Genomic DNA, 20,941 nt, shown 5'->3' with positions numbered 1-20,941 from the left:
TGGGTGTGGGTTACGTTTCACCTTCGGAAAGTGGCCTCCCAAGCAGCGCACTGGATGGTCCCCTTGATCCACTTGTAAATATTTTTCTGATGCAGAGGTAGTTCTCGCGCTGGACTGCGTGAGAGACAGACAGTCCAGCCCGAGAACTACCCCTGCATCTCTCAACAGCTGCGAAAGCCTACGATCTACAATATTTTTCTGAATTTGAACGGAAAATTCGTTTGTATATATGCTTATGTATATGTGTTTGTATAATCGAAAAAAATGTTGCGTGAACGTATTATCAATCAATGAATGGGAAATATTTATTTTAAAGCCCGTATGAGCCCGCAGGATATGATCTACTATGTATTATTATTTGTATTGTTGAGTGGACGATGAGTGAGTTAAATACGGATACAGCTTTAGAATTAAACATTGTATTCCTAGTCTTGAATTGCTAGAATTACGTGCTGTTTTTCCTTATTGTTTCAAATATTAGTGCAAACTATCTTGTTGGTTGATATGAAAAATGTATCAAAGTTTGGAAGTAAAATTTTCGGATGGATGAAATTAATACTAATTTCGCCGGCATCGTTACATTCAAGGGAAATATATGATATTAAATTAAATATATAATTATAAATAATTGGTTAAACATAATTGGCATATATTGTTGTCTTTTAACAGCGCAATCAGACGAGCACATATAGAAACAAAGTAAATATGAAATTTCATGTTATGGATTTAAGAAAGTTCTTACATTCGTCATTTCTCGAGGTCAATTGAGTAGTACTATTTATTTGTTTCAATTTAATCCATCAAAATAAGAAAATACCACTAGCTGAGTGAAATTCTTTCTAAGTAGAGATTTCTATCGTAAAGATGTGGCTACGTTTCTCGCACGGTTTAGAAGTTAATCACCATTTAAACATTTCCATTTCATCCTTTGCCGTCGGCCGTGTAACACGCCGACGATTTAAACTTTTATTGATTAGTTCCATATCTAGCTTCAACCTTGAATGAAACAGCTGTTTCCTCTGCTTCCTTTAAGGCACCTTGAAAATCGTCCCGTCTATCTTCCGTCTCTCTGTCGAGGATGTTTCTACCAAAACCCTCACTTGATCCGGTTCAATCGCCCGACACGGGGGGTGGCCTTTAAAAGAAATCAGAGACGTAGAGGAGGATGGCTTTTGTGTGAAGGAGCCTTGTCCACCACCTTCGGGAGGGTAAAGGGGAACAGAGACAGGAGGAGCAAACAGAGAGTTTAATGCCATTCGGAACACCCTCCTTTTTCCCCCTCCGCCACCGACCCTCTCGCCCCACACCCCCCGGACACACACACACACGTCCTCTCCCGCACCCCAAACCGGGACGAACCACTTGCTTGGCCGAACAATGGAGCAACGGAAATCCCGGTGAGAAGAAAAAAACCTTTTCATCCCAACTACTCCGGGGGCAGAGGTCCCGCAGTACACACAACACCCACTCAAATACTTTCACCCCACTCCCCAACCACCCTCCTCCCTATCCCCGGCGCGCCTTCCTACTCTTATCAATTGGCCGCCCGGAGCCGCTTGTTTGAGTGATAGGGTGTCCACTTGTCCCTATGTTGGCTTCCCCCGCCATACACCCTCATCCCCTTTGCGGCCCTCCACCGATGCCTTCCAGGTAAAAGTCCTGGGGCTCGTCTTCAGAATCGGGCCAGGTCGAGCAGTATCATCGAGAGGATTGAGATGGAATAAATTTTTATTTCCAGTTTAATGAAGGAAAACCATGTATCACAAATTGCGAAGGTTTGATATTGTGGGGTCGGAACATGATGGCTTGGCCAATAAATGCAAATTTCCTCCCTGGGAACTTATTTTTATGACGACGACCTATCTTTCGATTGCTTTATATTGAGCATGCCAACGTGTCTACGTGTTAAAGCCATACGAACTTTAGTCGTAATATATATATATATATATATATATATATATATATATATAATATATATATATATATAATATATATATATATATTATATATATATATATATATATATAATATATATATATATATATATATATATATATATATATATATATATATATATATATATATATATATATATATATATATATATATATATATATATATATATGTATATATGTATACCCAAGAAGTTTTGATTGAGAAAAATTGCAATGAGTTAATGAGTTCATCATAGTTTCCCACTAATGCGTGGAATTGGTAAAGGCTTCATTTTTCTTCCAGGAGTTTCCGTCGCGTAGGTCGTTCTGGTGCACTTCCTTTGAAGACGCCTCCAGGAAGGGATGCCAGAGCCCTTTCGCCCCTGGTCCTGGAGGCGTCTTTATGTCAATGTAGTGGCTTTCGACCTGCAGACTTCAGACCGCCTCCAGTATCGGGGGCGAATATTTCGACGGCAAAACAACCTGCGCGACGGAAACTCCATCAAGAGAAATGAAGCCTTCATCAAATTAACGTCGCGGAAGTCTTAGGAATAATATATGGAATTATTGAAAATCTCATGCAAATAAATTTAAATTTTATATCTCATCGCTGGGAGCCTCTTCAGAAGAGACTCTTTATGCCATAATTTACTTGTAAAATTTTGACGTAGCTAACCCCCTAGGCGATTCCAGGAGTCACGAAAATGATATCTGATGGTGTCCATGTATTTGAATCTGTCTGATCTGGGCTGTTTGATTTCAGAATGCATTCTTGAGATCATAGAGATTCAATTACTATTGCAATGTTTTGCATCGAGGAAAAACTAAGTTTTTAATGGAAGTGGAGAAAAAGATTTATCAACCCGATAGTCAATTGGACAGGTGAGGGTAGAACTCACTTAGTACCAAGTCCAATGACGTGTGAAAGTCATGCATCAGAGTAGGGGAGCCAGCTCTTTTCCCAGTGTTGGCTCTAGTTTCCCAGTAACATCCGGTACCCGAAATATCACACAGCTTGAGCGTAGCAGAGGGCTTCTAAGGGAATCGAACCCTGGCCCTCCGATCAGTAGTCCAATGCTCTACCCGCTGGACTTAAATTTCCCCGAAAGCAGTTTAACTTGGTTATAATATGATTTCAGATATAATTATTTCAGTGAACAATGATGTTTAAAACCATATTTTATAATAGCTAAATTTATTGTTCTTCCTTCTCAAATCATCCAAATTCTTTTAGAAAATTGAATTAGGTATTTTTTGAATTTGTTGAAGATCGCAGAATAGATCGGGATACATTTTTTGAGCAAGCGTATATTTTTCTTGAGTTTTTGCATTCTACGAGGATGAAAACCGACTTCTGACGTCAGTTGACACTCATTTTCCATCACCGAAAATTATAAAATTGGCACAGAGTCAGCTGTTGCCGATGTAGAGCGTATAAATATGTGCACAAGGCTTCGAAAATACAAACTTTCAGAAACTTAGATATTATAGACAAGCAAAATGCCAAACAATTTTTGTATCTTATACCGTTGTCTATTTTACTTAAGGAGCTGCATTAAAATGTAAATATCTTAATGCACTGCTTATACTTATTAATTACATGAAACCGTTAGACCTCTTATTATTTACGAGAAAAAATTTGTTTGGGTCAAGTAAAGGACTGTTGAAAAGGAATCGCATTCGGTTCGAAGAGTCCATATCAGGGACTTAAGGAAATCTTGCTTTTAAACTTCCTGATCAATTACGACGGAATTTTTCGGTCCCTGAAAATGACGTACTGTTGGTATATTGTTAGAATATAAATTTTAATAAATGTAATACAACTTATTAACCTTCATACACTAAATATTACCTAATCCGGTACATATAAGGGAAATATTTGGTGTATTTAATGAATTTGCGGTTTTGAATTGAAAAAGTTGCTCCCGGCATTTTTCCGTGTGATTTCTATTTAAGTGACCGTAGGAAAGGGTGTGAAAAGTACAGTTCAGCTAAGCGTAAACATGAGGTGGAGACTGCCGTGATATTAAGAAAGGCATTCAAAATGTGTCTTTAGTCCTCCTCAAACAGAGATAATCATTTATTTCATTGTTTATCATATGTATTTAGCATTAATATAGTACATTGGTGAGCACAATGCTTGAAAAATGTTATCCCTTAATAAATTATTGTTTGTTTATAATAAAAATAAACGCACATTAATTTGTTATTACTATATGGTTTTAATCATTAATCTGTATTATTATTTAAACTTATACATGTTTTCTGGTTTCACTTTAGAATATTCAACGAATTCAGAGAGGAGTATGACTATTAATTTTTAATACTCCATTCGGATGGAAGATGTTTAAGCCATAAATTAATGCTGAACGTCAGAATTATTCATTCCAAGATTTGGTTGATGCCTTAATAGCTTCTTTGCCTTATTTATTATCAAATCAAAGTATTGCTTTCTACAAATGTACCTAATAAAGTAAGGAAAATATTGCATTTTTGAAATAACTTCTCTTGTGAGGAGCTCATTGTTTTCTCCGTTTTTGCCATTGTAACTGTTAAATATTTTCGTTTTTTCTACTGAATTGTTCAAACGTACTCTACGAAAAGCTTTTTAACTTTTCAATAATATGGCTGGAACAAACGTGGAAGTTTATGTTGTGCATTTCCTTTGATTTTGTCGTCTCAGGCATTCTAATCCCATGTTGCTAAATGAATCGATCGATTAGTCTTCGAATAGTTTTACCTGTATTTGCCTGTGATTGATTCTGGTGGAAATAATGATTATTTAATGATTTTTCCAAAAATATACTGATAGAGTTCGTTGAAAAATCAATAGCGTTGTAATTTATTCATTTAACTCTCCAAACTTGCATTTAAATATTTCCTTCATTTGAATTGGCGCAATAACCAATAAAAAGTAATTTATAAATCTTAATGTTCGAAGTGGCGGTTTCTATGTATTTGGATGACTCGAGTCTAATTCAATCATTCATGTGCTGAATCCAGTTAAATGCCATGGTCAAATAACTTGTGTTCCTTAGGCATAATTCATATTTCAGGAGGGAAGCCAGTGTACCATTCAGTCATTGGCCATGCGACCAAATATGCATGAATCAAGATTCAAAATAATTGCCGGTATATGACGCAATTGATTCTATCGGATACATTGATTTTATGCAGTAAGTTGAACATCTTTCACGCGAAATTCAGTGTGCACTTACTAGAGCGTTCTCGGATGCACGAGTATGAATTAAATTGAATTGAATCTGAATCTACGCGATCAACTAGGTAAAAAATTATTTTTTTAATTTAAAGATAACAAAAATACTTGCTAAAATGCATGAAATATCACATCATTCAATATTTAGTTTCAGAAATCATACATATTATGCATACTGTGTGTTCAGACGGACGTTTCGAAAGTCGAATTACGTAATTACTTCATTCTTCTTTGCGGCCCGTTGCTACACACACCAATGCCAAGCCTAAATACTCGTGGGGATGAATATATGTTTCCATGACTATTGTATCTATAACCTAGGCCTTTGAGAGTACTGGAAGAGGAGCCGTGTGACTGGTAAGTAGGGGAAGCACAAAATGTGTCTCTAAGATAAACTATGGAGTGTGTAAGCGATTCACATTTGCCGCTCCTCTTCCTCAGTCTCCCCTCTCTGAACATAAACAAGGGAAGAAAGGGTCTACTCAGGAACTTGCTCCTGAGTTAATATTATAGGTTAATGATTTAATAATAGCGTAATCCCGCACTCGTGTAAATAAATGCACTTGGAATATTCAAGCCAATATTTGAATCCTGTCACATTCAAAATCATGATGTTTAGCTCTTGAATCATTACGATGCAAAAAGAGAAGAACTTATGGCAATTGATGACCCTAGTTTATCATTTATTTCTCTTTTGGTTGTGAAAAAAAACAAAATATAAAGACCCAGAGTAATTTGATCGAGTATTTAAATATATATTTTTCTCTATATTTCTTTGGTAGTAATGATAAATGCAAAAAAAAACAAACGAGAATGTTTAAAAAAAAATAAAACTCAAAATTTTGTCTGTGTCTTTGAAGGTTTTCCCGCGCCCACCTGCCCGGTCCTGTCCATGAGGGGAGAGTGAGAGGAGAAAGAGGAGAGGGCAAAGGGGAGGAAACGGGAGGGCGGAGGGAGGGGCGGGGCGGGGGAGTTGAGGACGAGGGACAGGGCGAGAGAGGATATAAAGCGAGACCCGTGCGCGCGAGCGGGGAGGGGGTCGTCCAAAAGCGGAAATGGACCACTTTCGCCGCCACGCGCCAAACTCCATAACTACCCGCACCTCTTCTCCCCACACCCACTGACCAACCAAACGGAAGAGGAGCGAACCCCGCCGGCCAACTCTTTCTTCCTGACTGCTTGCCTGCCTGCATACTCTCTCTCTCTCTTTATCTTCGTAATATGCCTCCAGACCTCTTAGTGGACACTTTCACTGCGATACAAAGTTAAAAAAAAGACGTGCTCCGATACACAAAATAACCCACTCGTTCCCGTTCAATCACCAAAGTAAATAAATCGTAACAGTTAAACTAAAAAAGTGTGCTTGCCTGTGTTTCCTGTGGATGAAGCAGAAACAAGAAGAGACTTCCCCGCTCGTTGATTCGGAGTAAATGTATTTCTGAGTGAGATATTTTAAATAAAATTGTGTGGTTGATCATATAGAGTGTTTTTAGGGGCCTTTTAATCGATTCGTTGTTTCTAGAGTATTTAAAATCTTATGGACAATTTTTGTTGCACAACATGTACCTAATAAATAGCAGTCTATATGGAAGAGTTGTCACAATATCTTTTCTATGCAATTCTTCACTTCACTTCATAAGTGCGTCAGTTTTATAATAGTCCTGCAGATTACGTAACATTCAAGATGACTCCTATACCGATATTAAACATGGAGTTCGGCGAACTTCGGTCGATGATATGGAACAAATTACAAGAGCCCAAGTACCAGCGAAGGCTCATCCTGGTGATCGTCTCCATCGCGTTGCTGCTGGACAACATGTTATACATGGTCATCGTGCCGATAATCCCAGACTACCTGCGATACGTCGGTGCGTGGTCCAAACCTCCTCCTCCCCCTCCCATCATAGGGGAGAACGGCACCATATTGGCGCCACCACCGACCGAAGTCGCGCACGGGCACCACGGCCAGGACTCCGCGACTGGCATACTCTTCGCCTCCAAAGCCATCGTCCAGCTGATGGTCAACCCCTTCTCCGGAGCCCTTATTGATCGAATTGGATATGACATCCCGATGATGATAGGACTCACCATCATGTTCCTGTCGACGGCTGTCTTTGCCTGCGGCCGCTCTTACGGCCTGCTCTTCTTCGCCCGATCTCTTCAAGGTGTCGGATCGGCATTCGCGGACACCTCGGGGCTGGCCATGATTGCGGATCGCTTCACGGAGGAAAACGAGCGTTCGAAAGCCCTGGGCATCGCCCTGGCTTTCATCTCCTTCGGCTGTCTTGTTGCACCACCGTTTGGTGGGGCGCTGTACCAGTTCGCCGGAAAGGAAGTTCCGTTCCTCATATTGGCCTTTGTGTCCCTCATCGATGGTTTCATGCTCCTGCTGGTCATGAGGCCTGTGCGGGAACAAATTCTAAAACACCAGGCCGAGACTCCACCCGGAATTCCCATTTGGAAACTCATGATGGATCCGTATATCGCTGTCTGTTCGGGGGCATTGATGATGTCCAATGTCGCTTTGGCTTTCCTGGAACCAACGATATCACTGTGGATGGAAGACAACCTCACGACGGAAAACTGGAAAATCGGGATGATATGGCTACCGGCCTTCTTTCCCCACGTTTTTGGAGTGATACTCACCGTGAAAATGGCAAAAAAGTACCCCCAGTACCAATGGCTCATGGCAGCGGGGGGCCTTTCCCTGGAAGGTCTCTGCTGCTTCCTTATTCCTTTCTCCAGCTCTTATAAGGTCCTCATGATCCCGATTTGCGGCATATGCTTCGGGATAGCGCTAATCGACACGGCACTTCTCCCCACCCTAGGCTACCTCGTGGACGTCCGCTACGTCTCAGTGTATGGGAGCATATACGCTATAGCCGACATCTCGTACTCAGTGGCGTACGCCATAGGCCCCATAATTGCGGGGGGGGTGGTGGAGGCCATAGGATTCACAGCTCTGAACATCGGAATAGCATTTTCTAACCTCCTCTACGCTCCTGTGTTGATGTATCTGAGGCACATCTACGATTTCAAGCCATTCCAAAACGAGGCTTCCGTGTTGGTGGGGGATCCGCCGGACAAGGAGTATCAGACGTACGCGATGCACGACCAGGATTCCGCCGGCGTAAGGAGGGTGTCGGGGTCGGACCTGAGGATGAACCACTTGGAGTATTCCAGGTTGCAGGAGAACGCCGCGAGGCAAGAGGCTGAGAACGCGATGGAACAGAAACAGATGGCTGGCGAAGGGCAGAACGGCTACCAGTCATATGGGCAACAGCCACAACAACAACAACATGTGCAGTACAACCAGACAACCCAAGCGCAGCAGCCATCGTACCAACAGTCCACTCAGGGCTACCAACAGCCGGCTGCCGAGGAAGGCTACCAGCAAGCACACCAGCAGGGCTACCAACATCAGGGGCAACAGGGTTATCAGGCGCAGCAAGGGTATCAGGGGCAGGGCGGTCAGGTGGGATATCAGCAGCAGCCACCGTCTTACCAGAATCAGCCGGCACAGCAGGCGTACCAACGTCACGGCTACGGAGGCGGTGCCGGCCATCGATACGATGAGGCAGCGCCGGGGCCGACAATGCCTCCAGCCTCGCGGAGCGACACCAATCCCTTCAGGCAGACACCGGGTGGTGCTGCGGGACAAGGCACTGGAGAAAGTGCGGCGGATAAGAACCCTTTCCGCCAAGGTTTCGGGTACTAGAGCAGGAAACAAAAAAGTATAGGGTTGATGATGAGGGAGTTTTCAAGAATATCAGTGAGAGCGATAGCATTATTTCCCATCACAACATCGGTTTCATTAGAGAAAACTGGATTAAAAGGGTTGTTATGAAAAGCGGTGCATAAATTATATTTTGAATATATATATCGTTTTACCTTTGAAACTGAAATTAGTTACTATTGTGGTATTTGAGTGTTCTATAGTTAATACACCCTTTCCTCGTTGTAACAATTTCAGTATTAAAAGATAATTTTTAATGCCTTTTTCAGTGTTATGAGAGTTGTAAGTTTGCGTTGCGAGTGAACCGGGCGTCTATTAACACATAAATAAACAGCATCCCTACCAATGAGATACATAGAAAAAAATAACATATTCCTATTTTGGAAATGTAAAAAAAATTGAACTCGTTAAATGTTGTAATAGTTGAAAGTTAAAGCCTTTTATTCGCTGTTTCGTGATAGACGAATATTAAATATGCAGTGAGGTAATGTGGCCGATCAAGTGCAATAGTAAAGTTAGTGCCATAGCAGCAGAGAGTGGGTGCAATTAAAGAAAACCATTTTCACACTCTTAAAAAAAAAGGTGGAGTTTTGTAAATAATGTCCTGTAAACTATGTACATAAGACTACATATCATGTAGATGTTATATAATTTTGGTACGTCAACAAGCCGCCGTTGCATTAAATTTTATTCTTTACGAAATATGTTCAATGGCGATTTATTAAATGAAAACAGATGTAATTTAGAAGTAATGCTTATTTTATGAGACAGTTATTGTGTGCATATTGTTCACATATATTTATTCAAAGGCCCATGTTTTTTGAGAATGTTTGGTGTACTATGAGAATGCATGAGTTTGTTCTGTTTGGGAATAGTATTTTGTAGTAGAAGAATTAACCTTATCAGTAAGTTAAGTCTTAATGGAGACCAACCAAGGAAGCATACATATCATTATTCCGGCTCATTCCCTGCTCCAGAAGCGTGGGAATGGGAGGAAGTTAAGCGTGCTGCATCCGCGAGAGTATATTCCCTTCATATCTCCCCCAGATAGTCCTCACCCCTATATTCCACCCTTCGATACCCTAATCCTCCCCCTTTCCTTTCCCATGTACCTAATTCGCCATATCCATACCCTTAGATTAGCTTCGTAGATTAGTATATCATGTATAAAATGAAAAAAACCTGTGAGATCAAAGGACTCGAATAAAACCAGCTATGTGATACAAAATTTATCATGAGAGGTCGTATTACGATTGGCAGTAGGCTATTTTGCCTGTGACACACAAATGTAATGAAAGTGCTATTAAATAGATGCTTGTTAAAAGGTTAGTAGAAATACTTGGATTTGCGACGTGGGTTTGTTTGTCGGGAAAATCGTTTCCATTTTGAGGGATGAACATGAGATTTTTTTGTTCGTAAGTTTGGCAAAGGAAAAAACAAACATTAATTTAAAGTCGTATGGAGGTAGATAATCCTATTGCGGTCCTTTCAACGATTGCATGCACCCAGTACTAGTGCTAATGAAACCACTATTGTCAATGTAATTACAATAAATATTTATCAAACGCTGAATTTATATGGGCACAAAATTCTACCTCCATCGATTTCATTTACATGATTCACTCAGGATATCATTTTTTATGAAGAATTGATCATTGGATATACGCATTCAGAGATTGCCCATTATGAATTAAACTATTGAAATGTAGAGCCAATCTGAGTGAAGACATTGTATTCCAACTTTTGAACGTAATTGTAAGATTTGGATGATAGAAATTACGTAAGTTCAACAGTGTTTACGGAATGTAAAACGGAAACGTTTTCATCATAACTGCATTCCCTATTGAGGTTTGTGTGATGTTTTTATAAAGCATGTGATTGGCTAAATTTGCTCATCAGTGTATGGAAATAATAATTAGAAAATGAATGGTCTTTTGCCTTATCTATAGAACATAAAAAAAAGTTTTCCATGTGCTAAGTGAATATTTATAGCACCGGGGTATATAACATATCTATCTGCAAGGGTGGGATTCATAATTACATATCCGAAAAAAAACTTAACTGTCACATATAAAGTTTCCATTCTATAGCCCCATATTAGGCGAAGTTTTTACATCAACAGAATGAGCTTCATTGGCCATTTCACAGTGATGCGCTCCAATTGATTTTGGGCGCCGTTGGTTAAAGCAATAATTAAGTTGTAAAAGAAAAATATTGAAAAATTTAGCGCAATCGAGCTTCAGAGAGCTCCCTTGCCCTCGACTGCTGTGGGTTTACGTGTGAATCTTTCATCTCTCCTCCTCTATCTCTCTGTCTTTCTCTGAATGTTTTGGAAATACGTTTTCAAAATCCTTCAACGGCGCTCTCAACGAGCGCTTTCTATGTCTCTGTACTTGAGTGAGCGTACATCGAATCATGTATTAATTAATTCATCGAGTTAAGTGGATTTAATTTAATGAATTTGCATTAATACCATGGGAAAGTGACCCTACGACGTTATATCTTATGATGGACGTATGTAGGTCATATCCCTTCAATATACTGCACCGGTAGTATAAAAAAAAGATCTTTCCAGAGTGTATGGCTTAGAGGAAGTTTTAAAGAAAGGAGTAATCCTTGGAAAGGAGTAATAATGGTTCATTTAATCATGAATACATCAGTTATTTCACTATAAATAATGTGGTTTTGTTTTGCAGAGATGTATTCATTTATATCAATGAAGAGGCAGGTAGACTTTAAAAAAATATTAATTAGCCTCCCATATTTACCTTCTTCTTTGCATCGTCTAACACAAATGTGAGACACGTATTATTTTCAATTGTTGTTGCTTGATGTGTAAATCTTGTTATGAGTGGTTGAGTGATTGAGTATCATACTTAAGTGACTTTCAATTAATGGCAAATATGCTTTTAAAATGAATCCCTTGTTTATGTTACTGAGAGAATGCTGAGGATAAACGGATGTGTAAAGATGATTTCCTTAATTTGACCTTTTTGATTATAAATATTATGTTGTCGATATTGTGTTACTATTAAGAACTTTGGACTTATGAAGCTTTTTGTGTAACAATTTCCATTTGTGTGGTGGAGTAAAAATGGAACCAGTGAAAGACATTTTCGATCATCTAGCAAGTGTGGTTGATTTTTCATTGTTTCTGTTATGGATAAATTCTAGAGCTATTACCATTTTGTGAAGTAAATGCATATTGGGAATCAAAAACTGTACAAAATTTAATCTTTCACTGAAAAAAATTGTGAAAGTGTGATGTAAAATAAATAATGTTGTCAAATAGTGGCCATATTGTTGCATTATTTCCAGTTCTTCCTCAACAGAAAAGCTCACCATTATCTATTTGTCAGAAAGGTTGTAAATTTGTCTGTACGAGATAATTGCAGGAATATTGCAAGTGCATAGTTCATTGGTAAGTTGGGGAAACAAATTTCAGTGGCTTGAATGCCGTGCACCCTTTTAAGACACCACATTCGAAACGGTAAATGACCGAAGGCATATCGAAATTGCAAAAATAAACATTGTCGATAATGACATTAATGTAAGAGAATAATGACTAATTAACCTTAAAATATGCTCAGAAAGAAATTTTTAATGCTCAGGCCCCTTCCATGGTGACTTCGGAAATGAAGGTTTGATTAAAAATTACATATTTTATGACTAATTTAGATAGAAGGCATATATTCTAAATTTAACACCTCACATACGAGCCTCGTAGATCCTTGGGGCCATTTAGGGAACGCAATTTATTTGTTTAATATATATTAAATTGAGAGCTATCTTTTAGATACTTTTGAAATGTGGGTGTGGAGGAGAATGGAAAAGGTGAAGTGGACCGAAAAAAACAGAGGAGGTGCCAAGATTGGTGCAGGAGGAGAGGGGATTGTTGGGAGAAATCATAAAGAAGGCAGGGAATATAGATGCAGAGTATTCTGATTGGCGAAAGGGAAGGAATAGGATAAGCATATTGGATGGAATGAAAGGAAGGAAAAATATGCGGAATTGAGGAAGGGCTTATTGTAAGGTTGGAAGCATGTTGAAAGGAATGAAGGGAGGAGGGAAATATACGGGGTTTATTGTAGTTTAGGAATTTGGGATGCGTTTTATTAGGAGAGAATAGGGAATTGTCGCCATATCGTTTGGTACCGATGATATATATATATATATGTATATGTATATATATATATATATATATATATATATATATATATATATATATATATATATATATATATACATGTATACATACATACATACACGAACATATGCAAACACGAAATTCCGCCAAACTGCGAACAAATACTCATTTATATAGAAACAGATATGAGGAAAAGTGATAGGAACACACATTAAGAACGAACACAGGAGAGGTGGGGAAGGCGGAATCAAGCAGATCACGAATACAAAAATATTTCCTAGATCGGGATTTTAACTCCGGATCTTTCCACTTGCCGGGCGGAGGCTCTCAACTACATGAGCTATCCAGGAAACGTAATTTATATTAAGATCTGCGATGCTTTATGCAACCAAGTGGGCTGATTCTTTGGCCAATAGATAGCGTTAGGGAGGTGTTTCACCCACCAAAGGAGAAATAGACAAGACACACAGAGGAAAGGGTAGTGGTAAAGGAATCATACAACATCATAAAGGATAAGAACAGTGCGTTTCGTGGCACGCATAGCCAGAAGAAGAGACGAGCCACATTGGCCTAATACATATTCAAACACGAAATCCCGCCAAACGGCGAACAAATACTCATTTATATGGTAACAGATATAAGGAAAAGGGATGGGAACACACGCAAAGGACGAACGCAGGAGAGGTGGGGAAGGCGGAATCTAGCAGATCACGGATGTAAAAATATTTCCTAGACCGGGATTTGAACTCCGGATCTTTCCACTTGCCGGGCGGAGGCTCTTAACCACTTAAGTTTCCTGGATAGCTTCGTGGAACTGAGCATGCTTTAAATTTAGGTGCAAAGATTAATCAATAAAGATTCTACAAGATTTCCTTTTAAAACATCTGTTTATATCATTTTCACCCATGAGGGATAAATCAGCTAAATAAAACCATAAATGCTTTTAATTTAGAGTGCCATTTGCAAGTGGGAAGGGGCAAGGCAGCCATTAGTGAAATTTCCTTTTCAGCAATACATCATTCTTTCTAATTAGTCGAGAGTTTCATACAGGGCGCCTTTTTCGCTATGTGTGGAGGAAGTAAAAGAAAACCACTCAAGTAGCCAACAAACACCCATCAATTTTTTTTATTTTGAGTTTTCTGAGAACTCCTTTGAAAATAAATTGAAAGTTTTTTAATACTCTAGCATTACCGCAGATTAACATTATAGCGGATTGGCCAGTAAGTATGGAGTCGCAGTCATTGCATGAAACCTATTTAATCCCGAAACCGCTGAGAGGTTCTCCTTTGTAAGAAGAGGTTACTCTTTTAAGAAGTTCACTATGTTAGTTTCAATTACAACTGCTTAATCCTCTGCGAACTCCTTTGAGAAAGGATTTTTCATGTTAGATAAAGTTGTCTAAATATTTCATTATTCGTGATTTTAATTCGTGGTCAGTTTCCACTTGCATTTTAATCTAAGACTCATAACTATTAGCGTCTTCTTTAAAGGTTTCCAATTATGAAATAGGGGTAGCTGCTGATGAATGCAATTTTGTTAATGGCATTTAGCGAGCTATCTGTTGAAATTAGAGTCGCATAAGAGGAGGGTACTCTTCAAACAGACTTTCGAGCGTCGAACTTCTGAGAGAAGTGCTTACGCGATGCGAGGGTATAACCTGGACTGCGACGGACGACTGCTTTCATTGGATGGAGACAAAGAAGCAATCACTGTCCACAGGCAGAGCGAAAAACTGGAACATGTCCTTAATGTTATCCTCACATTAGAGTTTGAGCATGGAAGGAAGGAGAAACCTGTTCAAATATCTCTCTCCGCGTTGGTCCACATGCTAACATTGTACTCAATGGAACGATGTCAAGGGCGCAGTGTCATTGAAGGATTAGAGGAGCTAAACACACGATTCCCCGTGAACAGGTCACCTAAGAGGGGGCACAATGGATAATCAATTTCCAGGACATTCAATTTCGGAACACCGAGTCTACACATTCAATTTCGACACACCGGAATTGGATGTGTAGACTCGATTAATTACTTGGGCGTTACCCGCAATCGCAACGTCTCCTTGGTGAAACACACACGGGGAATATGTGGACAAGCTAACACAAAATTAGGATTTATTAGAAGAGTACTGGGTAAATGTGACGAAAAGATCAAAGAGAAATGTCATCTTTCGCTGGTTACGCCTCATTTAGAATATGCTGCTAGTATATGGGATCCTCACGAAGTTGCATTGGTTTCCGAATAGGATCGCGTGCAGCGTAGTGGAGCTAGATTTGTAAAGCGTTGTTATGATAAACTGAGGAGCATATCCAAAATATTAGAGCAGCTATATATAGTACACCTATGTAGACGTGTGGTGAATATATATAAAGGGGTGTGCGAAGGGTCATTTCACTCAAGGAAAACAACCTTAGTTGTTAGGTTTTCTCTCTGCAATTACTGAGGTACAAAACAGGAGGACATCTTCACGTTTTTAGATTGAACTTAGGTGATAAAAAAGGGTTCAGTGTTCTTGGTAAGGTCAAATATTAATAAGTGAGATTATTAATGAATGCCACTTGGTGCGTTCGGAAGACTTGGATCGACTGTTTTTTAGCCACGCGTTTGGTGGCGTGCTCAAGTGGGCGATGTGAGAATTGAAAAGCATTCTCCGACACTCTCGTGCCCAATCTCACTTGCATAGAAACTCTCTCTCTCTCTTTTGTGTGCGTGATTGATATCTCCTCGCAATCTTCGTGACGCCTATGTGCGGCTCAATTTTCGCTGTAAGTATAGGGGCGAGATTGAAGAGGCCGGCGAAACGGACAAATACCGTGTAGCTCACTGGGAGAGGCATTTTTACCCTAAATCAACCAGATTGGAGCGTCCGTTTTTTCACCTAATAATTACGGATTGATTTCAAATATCTCGGCACAAAGTTAGGTATTTTTTACGCATTGAAAGCATTTTAATTTTTGTAAATATTTTGAACTTAATGGGACTGAGTTCTTTTTTTCGCCTAAAAGCTCTTCACACGCAACGGATGATAGATTGAATTGTGTTCAACATTCTACTCTACATCAAGTCCCTCTTGATCATTTTGTACTTCCTTCCGTCACCTTTTCCAACATTCCTATCTTATTTCTTCCCTTTCCTCCTTTGCCTCACATTCTCCCATCTATTACAGTCTTCAATATCCCACTACCGATCAATACGCTTTTTATGGTGTCTAAACGAAGTGTTGGTGATGACTAACCCCTGCCTCCTGCAGAATTCAATTGTTTTCTCCCCGCGGTCATTCCTCGTACCTAAACCGTGGTCCCCCAACTCATCACCATCTCTTCCTTTGCTTATGGTCGCATTTCATTCCCCCATCACTATCAAATATTTCCCTGCAGCAACACACGCGATTATGTCCTCTAACTGATCGTATATCCTATCGACCTCTTCTTCCTTATGGTTGCTCGGTGGCATGTATACCTGGATAATAACTAAGTTCGTCGGTTCTGCTTTTATCTCCACTAGTAGTATTCTATCCGTTACCTGCTCTATGTTGACTACGCTTCTTCCCACCTCTTCATTTAATACTATGGCAACCCCTCGTTGGCTCTCGTCCACTCTGTTGCAAACTATTCCATAACTATGGCTCAAGTAATCCCCGCTTTCTTCCCATCTCACCACGCATAAACCTAAAATATCTATCTAATTTGCCGGTGCTTAACATTGTCCTACATTCTAAGTCCCCTCTCCAATCAATTTGGTCTTCTTCTTCTGCTTCTTCTGTTCTGCTCCTGTCGGCTTTCCTTTTCTTTTGCAAGGGTTTCGTGAGATGACGACCGCAGAAGCCTTTCCTCTCCCGCTGCCAGGCACTACGCTCGGCCGATTGGGCCGAGCCCCGTAGTTGCCAGGACTCAGATTCTCTCTACCATCAATTCTATTTAGCTAAATTCTAAAAATTATACTTAGCCACGATATCTTATCGATAGAATCAAACTATTTCGAAATAATACGCCCACCGCGAACACTTTCGATATTAGCGGCTCTTCGATTGTACTCCGAACTTGTACGTAACATCTCGGCCATTTTGAGGTTATGACTGCTTTGCTAGATGCCTATAGCTTTCAAGAACGCCAATCACGACCTCAAGTGGAACTACGATATGGCGGGAAATTGAAATTGAAATTTGTCCGGATATGTGTCGCACCCTGTGTATGCAAAAAATGAAATAGAACGCTCTTTGGCGACACATAAATATATAAAAAAACACTGAAAAAATTTTTAAAACATATATACATACAAACATACATACAAAGAAAGGACACTCACATATGTAGTTTTAACGTTTTGACGGCACGGCCATCATCATCAGATATACTATGTATATCAGGTGCGCGTGTGTGTGTGTATGTATATTTATATGTGCATATAAAAAATATTACTATTATTATCAGGTAATCTACCGGTTAAGGTAGGTTTTTGGATGGACACCGCTACTAAATAAATATTTTGTGATTCCTAACAAATAAAAAATCCAGTATCCTTCTCTACATCAGACCCCTCTTCATCTCTGAGTACTTTCTTTCTCCCTTCATCCCGGCCAACCCCCTATCCTTTTCCTTCCCTTTCCTGGTTTGCCTAACATTCTCCCTCTATTACAGTCTTCAACATCCCGCTGCCAGTCAATACCCCCTTCATCCACTTTTCCTGCCTCCATAGGATTTCTCCCAACAAACCCCTTTCTTCACCCACCATACCAAGTACTTCCTCATTCTTCTCTGTCCATTTCACCTTCTCCATTCTATATATATATATATATATATATATATATATATATATATATATATATATATATATATATATATATATATATATATATATATATATATGTGTGTGTGTGTGTGTGTGTGTGTGTGTGTTTGTGTGTGTTTATATATGTGAGTAGGTGTATAAGGGCTGTACCATATCGTTTTGCGCGTGGCGGCCATCTTGGAAATCCGGCGCCGGTGCTGCCGCCTATATTGAGTTTGAAAACAAAAGCGCAACGAAGGGCGGCGCTGGAATTCCAATGTGGTTTTCGGGGGCACGCGCGAGTTGGGAGGAGGAAGTACTTTGCGGCGGCGGTGGTGGTGGCGGCGTTGGGCCGGGGGGGCTCCCTAACCGCGTGACCGCAGTTGTCTGAAATTCTTCTGAGATGCATGCTTTTAAGAATGCTAAAATATTATCATTGCTATTGTATTGGTATTTTTGAGAAAAACAAAAAGCTAAAACGACAAGCGGTGTGCTTCCCCCCCCCCTTCCCTTCCCATCCCTTCCCATCCCCTCCCCTTCCCCTCCCCTTTCCCTTCCCGCCGAACTTGTTCGTGCATGTTTTTTTTGGATTTCTTGCGTTCCCTTCTCTCTCCCTTTCCGACTTTTGGGTTTGGAATGAAAAAATGACGACTTGAAAAGGTCGGGTTATTTATATTAAAGTTAATTATATATAAATATTTCTATATAAGTTTGCACTAGCGGAGTCTGTATAATTGCGACTTTAAAAGTGTGGCATACTTATATATTATTCTCGCATCCATGGCAGTGCTTTTTCAATGGTGGTGGTCCGTCGATATGTGTCCGCCCTTTATTGTAATGTTGGTAACACAAATCGAACTCGGTACCATGGCCTCCTCTTGGCAGCCTCGACAGCAAGACATGCACCTGGCTGGGTCGGTACATTTCTAGAAAAGCGAGAGGCAGGTGTGCGACGTGTTCGTCGGAGAGTATACTACCTTGATCAAAAAGTTCCCGGAATAACCACCGTGTGGCGCTCCCATCGTTCCGATTTGAGTTCTGTTTTTTTTGTTAAATTGGTACATCTGTTGTTGATATTCCCTTTAAATCTTAGTGTCATAACTTGACATTTGCAAAAGTTACGTAGCCAAGAGTACATCCATCTCTGTGTGTGTTGGCGATTTTTTACAATTGCAGAAATGGATTTAAATTTGCAACAACGAACTTGTATTAAATTTTGCGTAAAAAACGGATTTAGTGGCGCACGGACGTTGGAAATGTTGGAAAAGTGTTTCGGCAACGATTCTCTAAAAAAACGGTCGTTTACCAGTGGCACGAGCGGTTCAGAAGTGGTCGTGAGTCAATCGAAGATGATGAACGCAGTGGCAGACCATCGACATCGAAAGTCGGTGAAAAAATTGATAAAGTAAAAGAAATGTTGGTCAATAACCGCAAATTAACCATCAGAGAAATAGCGGAGGACTTGAACATTGCCTATGGATCCGCCCAAGACATTGTGGTTAATGATTTGGGTTTCCGTCGTGTAGCAGCAAAGTTGGTGCCAAGAGACCTCAATTTCATGCAAAAAAGAGACCGTGTTGACGTCGCAAAAGACATGATTTGCGAGGCTGAATCCGATCCCACATTCATCAAAAGGATCATTACTGGAGACGAGACGTGGGTTTATGAGTACGACACGCAATCCAGACATCAGGCAAGTGAATGGCGTTCACCAAATGAGCCGAGACCAAAAAAACCACGTCGTTTTCAGTCAAAAAAGAAGGCAATGCTGACGGTTTTCATGGATTACAACGGTGTAGTGCATCATGAATTTTTGCCAGAAGGCCAGACAGTAAACAAAGAGTATTATTTGGGCGTTATGAGACGTTTGCGTGAAGCAATTCGCCGAAAGAGACCAGAAATGTGGGCAGAGAACTCGTGGATTTTGCACCATGATAACGCACCGTCGCACAGTGCTATCATTATTCGTAATTTTTTGACGAAAAATGCAACAAATACCATCCAACAGCCACCGAATTCACCTGATTTGGCTCCCTGTGACTTCTTTCTGTTCAATCGAGTTAAAAAACCATTACGGGGAACGCGTTTTAGCAGCCGAGAGGAAGTAATGGAAAAATCGCAGGAAGCACTGATGGACATACCGAAAACCGACCGTAACTTTTGCAAATGTCAAGTTATGACACTAAGATTTAAAGGGAATATCAACAACAGATGTACCAATTTAACAAAAAAAACAGAACTCAAATCGGAACGATGGGAGCGCCACACGGTGGTTATTCCGGGAACTTTTTGATCAAGGTAGTATTAATTTCGCCCTTCGCGACAATGCATGCTCTAATGGAGTCGTTGACTCTCTCCATAATATGACTGCTCGCATCCATGGCTGTGAGCTCAATGCTCAAGTGTTCATTTGAGATGAGTATCACGCGACGCGCGGGGAGAGGGGAAAAAAGGAAACCGGAAAGGGGAGGCAGGAAACTTGCTAACCGCACTTGCCTGAAACTCTTCTGAGATGCATACTTTTAAGAATGCTAAAATTTTATCATTGCTATTATAGTAGTAGCATTATTAGGGAAATAATTATACAATGGAAGGTGAAGGAAAATGAATTAGGAAAAAAGAACAAATTTTTTTACAACCAATTTATTTTATATATAAATAATAAAAAATACACATTACAATAGGAATATGATCAATTAGAACAAACACTATAACATTACAATAGGAATATGATCAATTAGAACAAACACTATAACATTACAATTGGAATTCAAAGCAGAATAATTAAATAAATTTTAAAAATGAATTAAATTTATCATGCTGCACATTATTATGTATCCAAGCTTTTAATTTTGAACAATTTTTCACCGCACATGCTAATTTCTCCGTTTTGTGAAAATCGCATTTTGTTGAAGTGGGTGGGAGCGTGCACAATTTTGGGACATTAAAATACTTTGCCAGTTCTATTACTGGACGATCAATGATTCCCGACAAAAATTTACATTTTTCCAACCCTTTTGCAAAAACATATTGAAATGGCTCGGTTTCCTTTTGCAGAATAGTGTTCAATTCGTCGTAAGGTACATCGCCCGAATCATAATCTAACCCGTGCCAATTTCTAGTGAGCCACTGGTTCGTTT

At 39.9% G+C, this 20,941-nt stretch overlaps 2 protein-coding genes across 2 annotated transcripts in view; both read left to right on the top strand.

The window, feature by feature from the left end:
* Window positions 1-20,941, top strand: part of ChAT (Choline acetyltransferase) — a 290,787-nt gene that overhangs the window by 46,104 nt on the left and 223,742 nt on the right. The window lies entirely within an intron of this gene.
* On the top strand, window positions 6,137-11,336 carry VAChT (Vesicular acetylcholine transporter). The gene has a single exon (XM_071584491.1). The coding sequence runs from the start codon at window positions 6,836-6,838 to the stop codon at window positions 8,867-8,869; it is 2,034 nt and encodes a 677-aa protein (XP_071440592.1). The 5' UTR covers window positions 6,137-6,835; the 3' UTR covers window positions 8,870-11,336.

Source organism: Hetaerina americana, unplaced genomic scaffold (assembly GCF_022747635.1).
Source record: "Hetaerina americana unplaced genomic scaffold, ioHetAmer1.1.p SCAF_19, whole genome shotgun sequence".
Taxonomy (NCBI): domain Eukaryota; kingdom Metazoa; phylum Arthropoda; class Insecta; order Odonata; family Calopterygidae; genus Hetaerina; species Hetaerina americana.
The sequence above is the reverse complement of the archived record's forward strand: the minus strand, read 5'-3'. Positions and strand labels throughout refer to the sequence as shown.

Excerpts from the sequence above, each read along its gene's own strand:
- VAChT (XM_071584491.1), top strand. The coding sequence starts at position 6,836 with ATGACTCCTATACCGATATTAAACATGGAGTTCGGCGAACTTCGGTCG.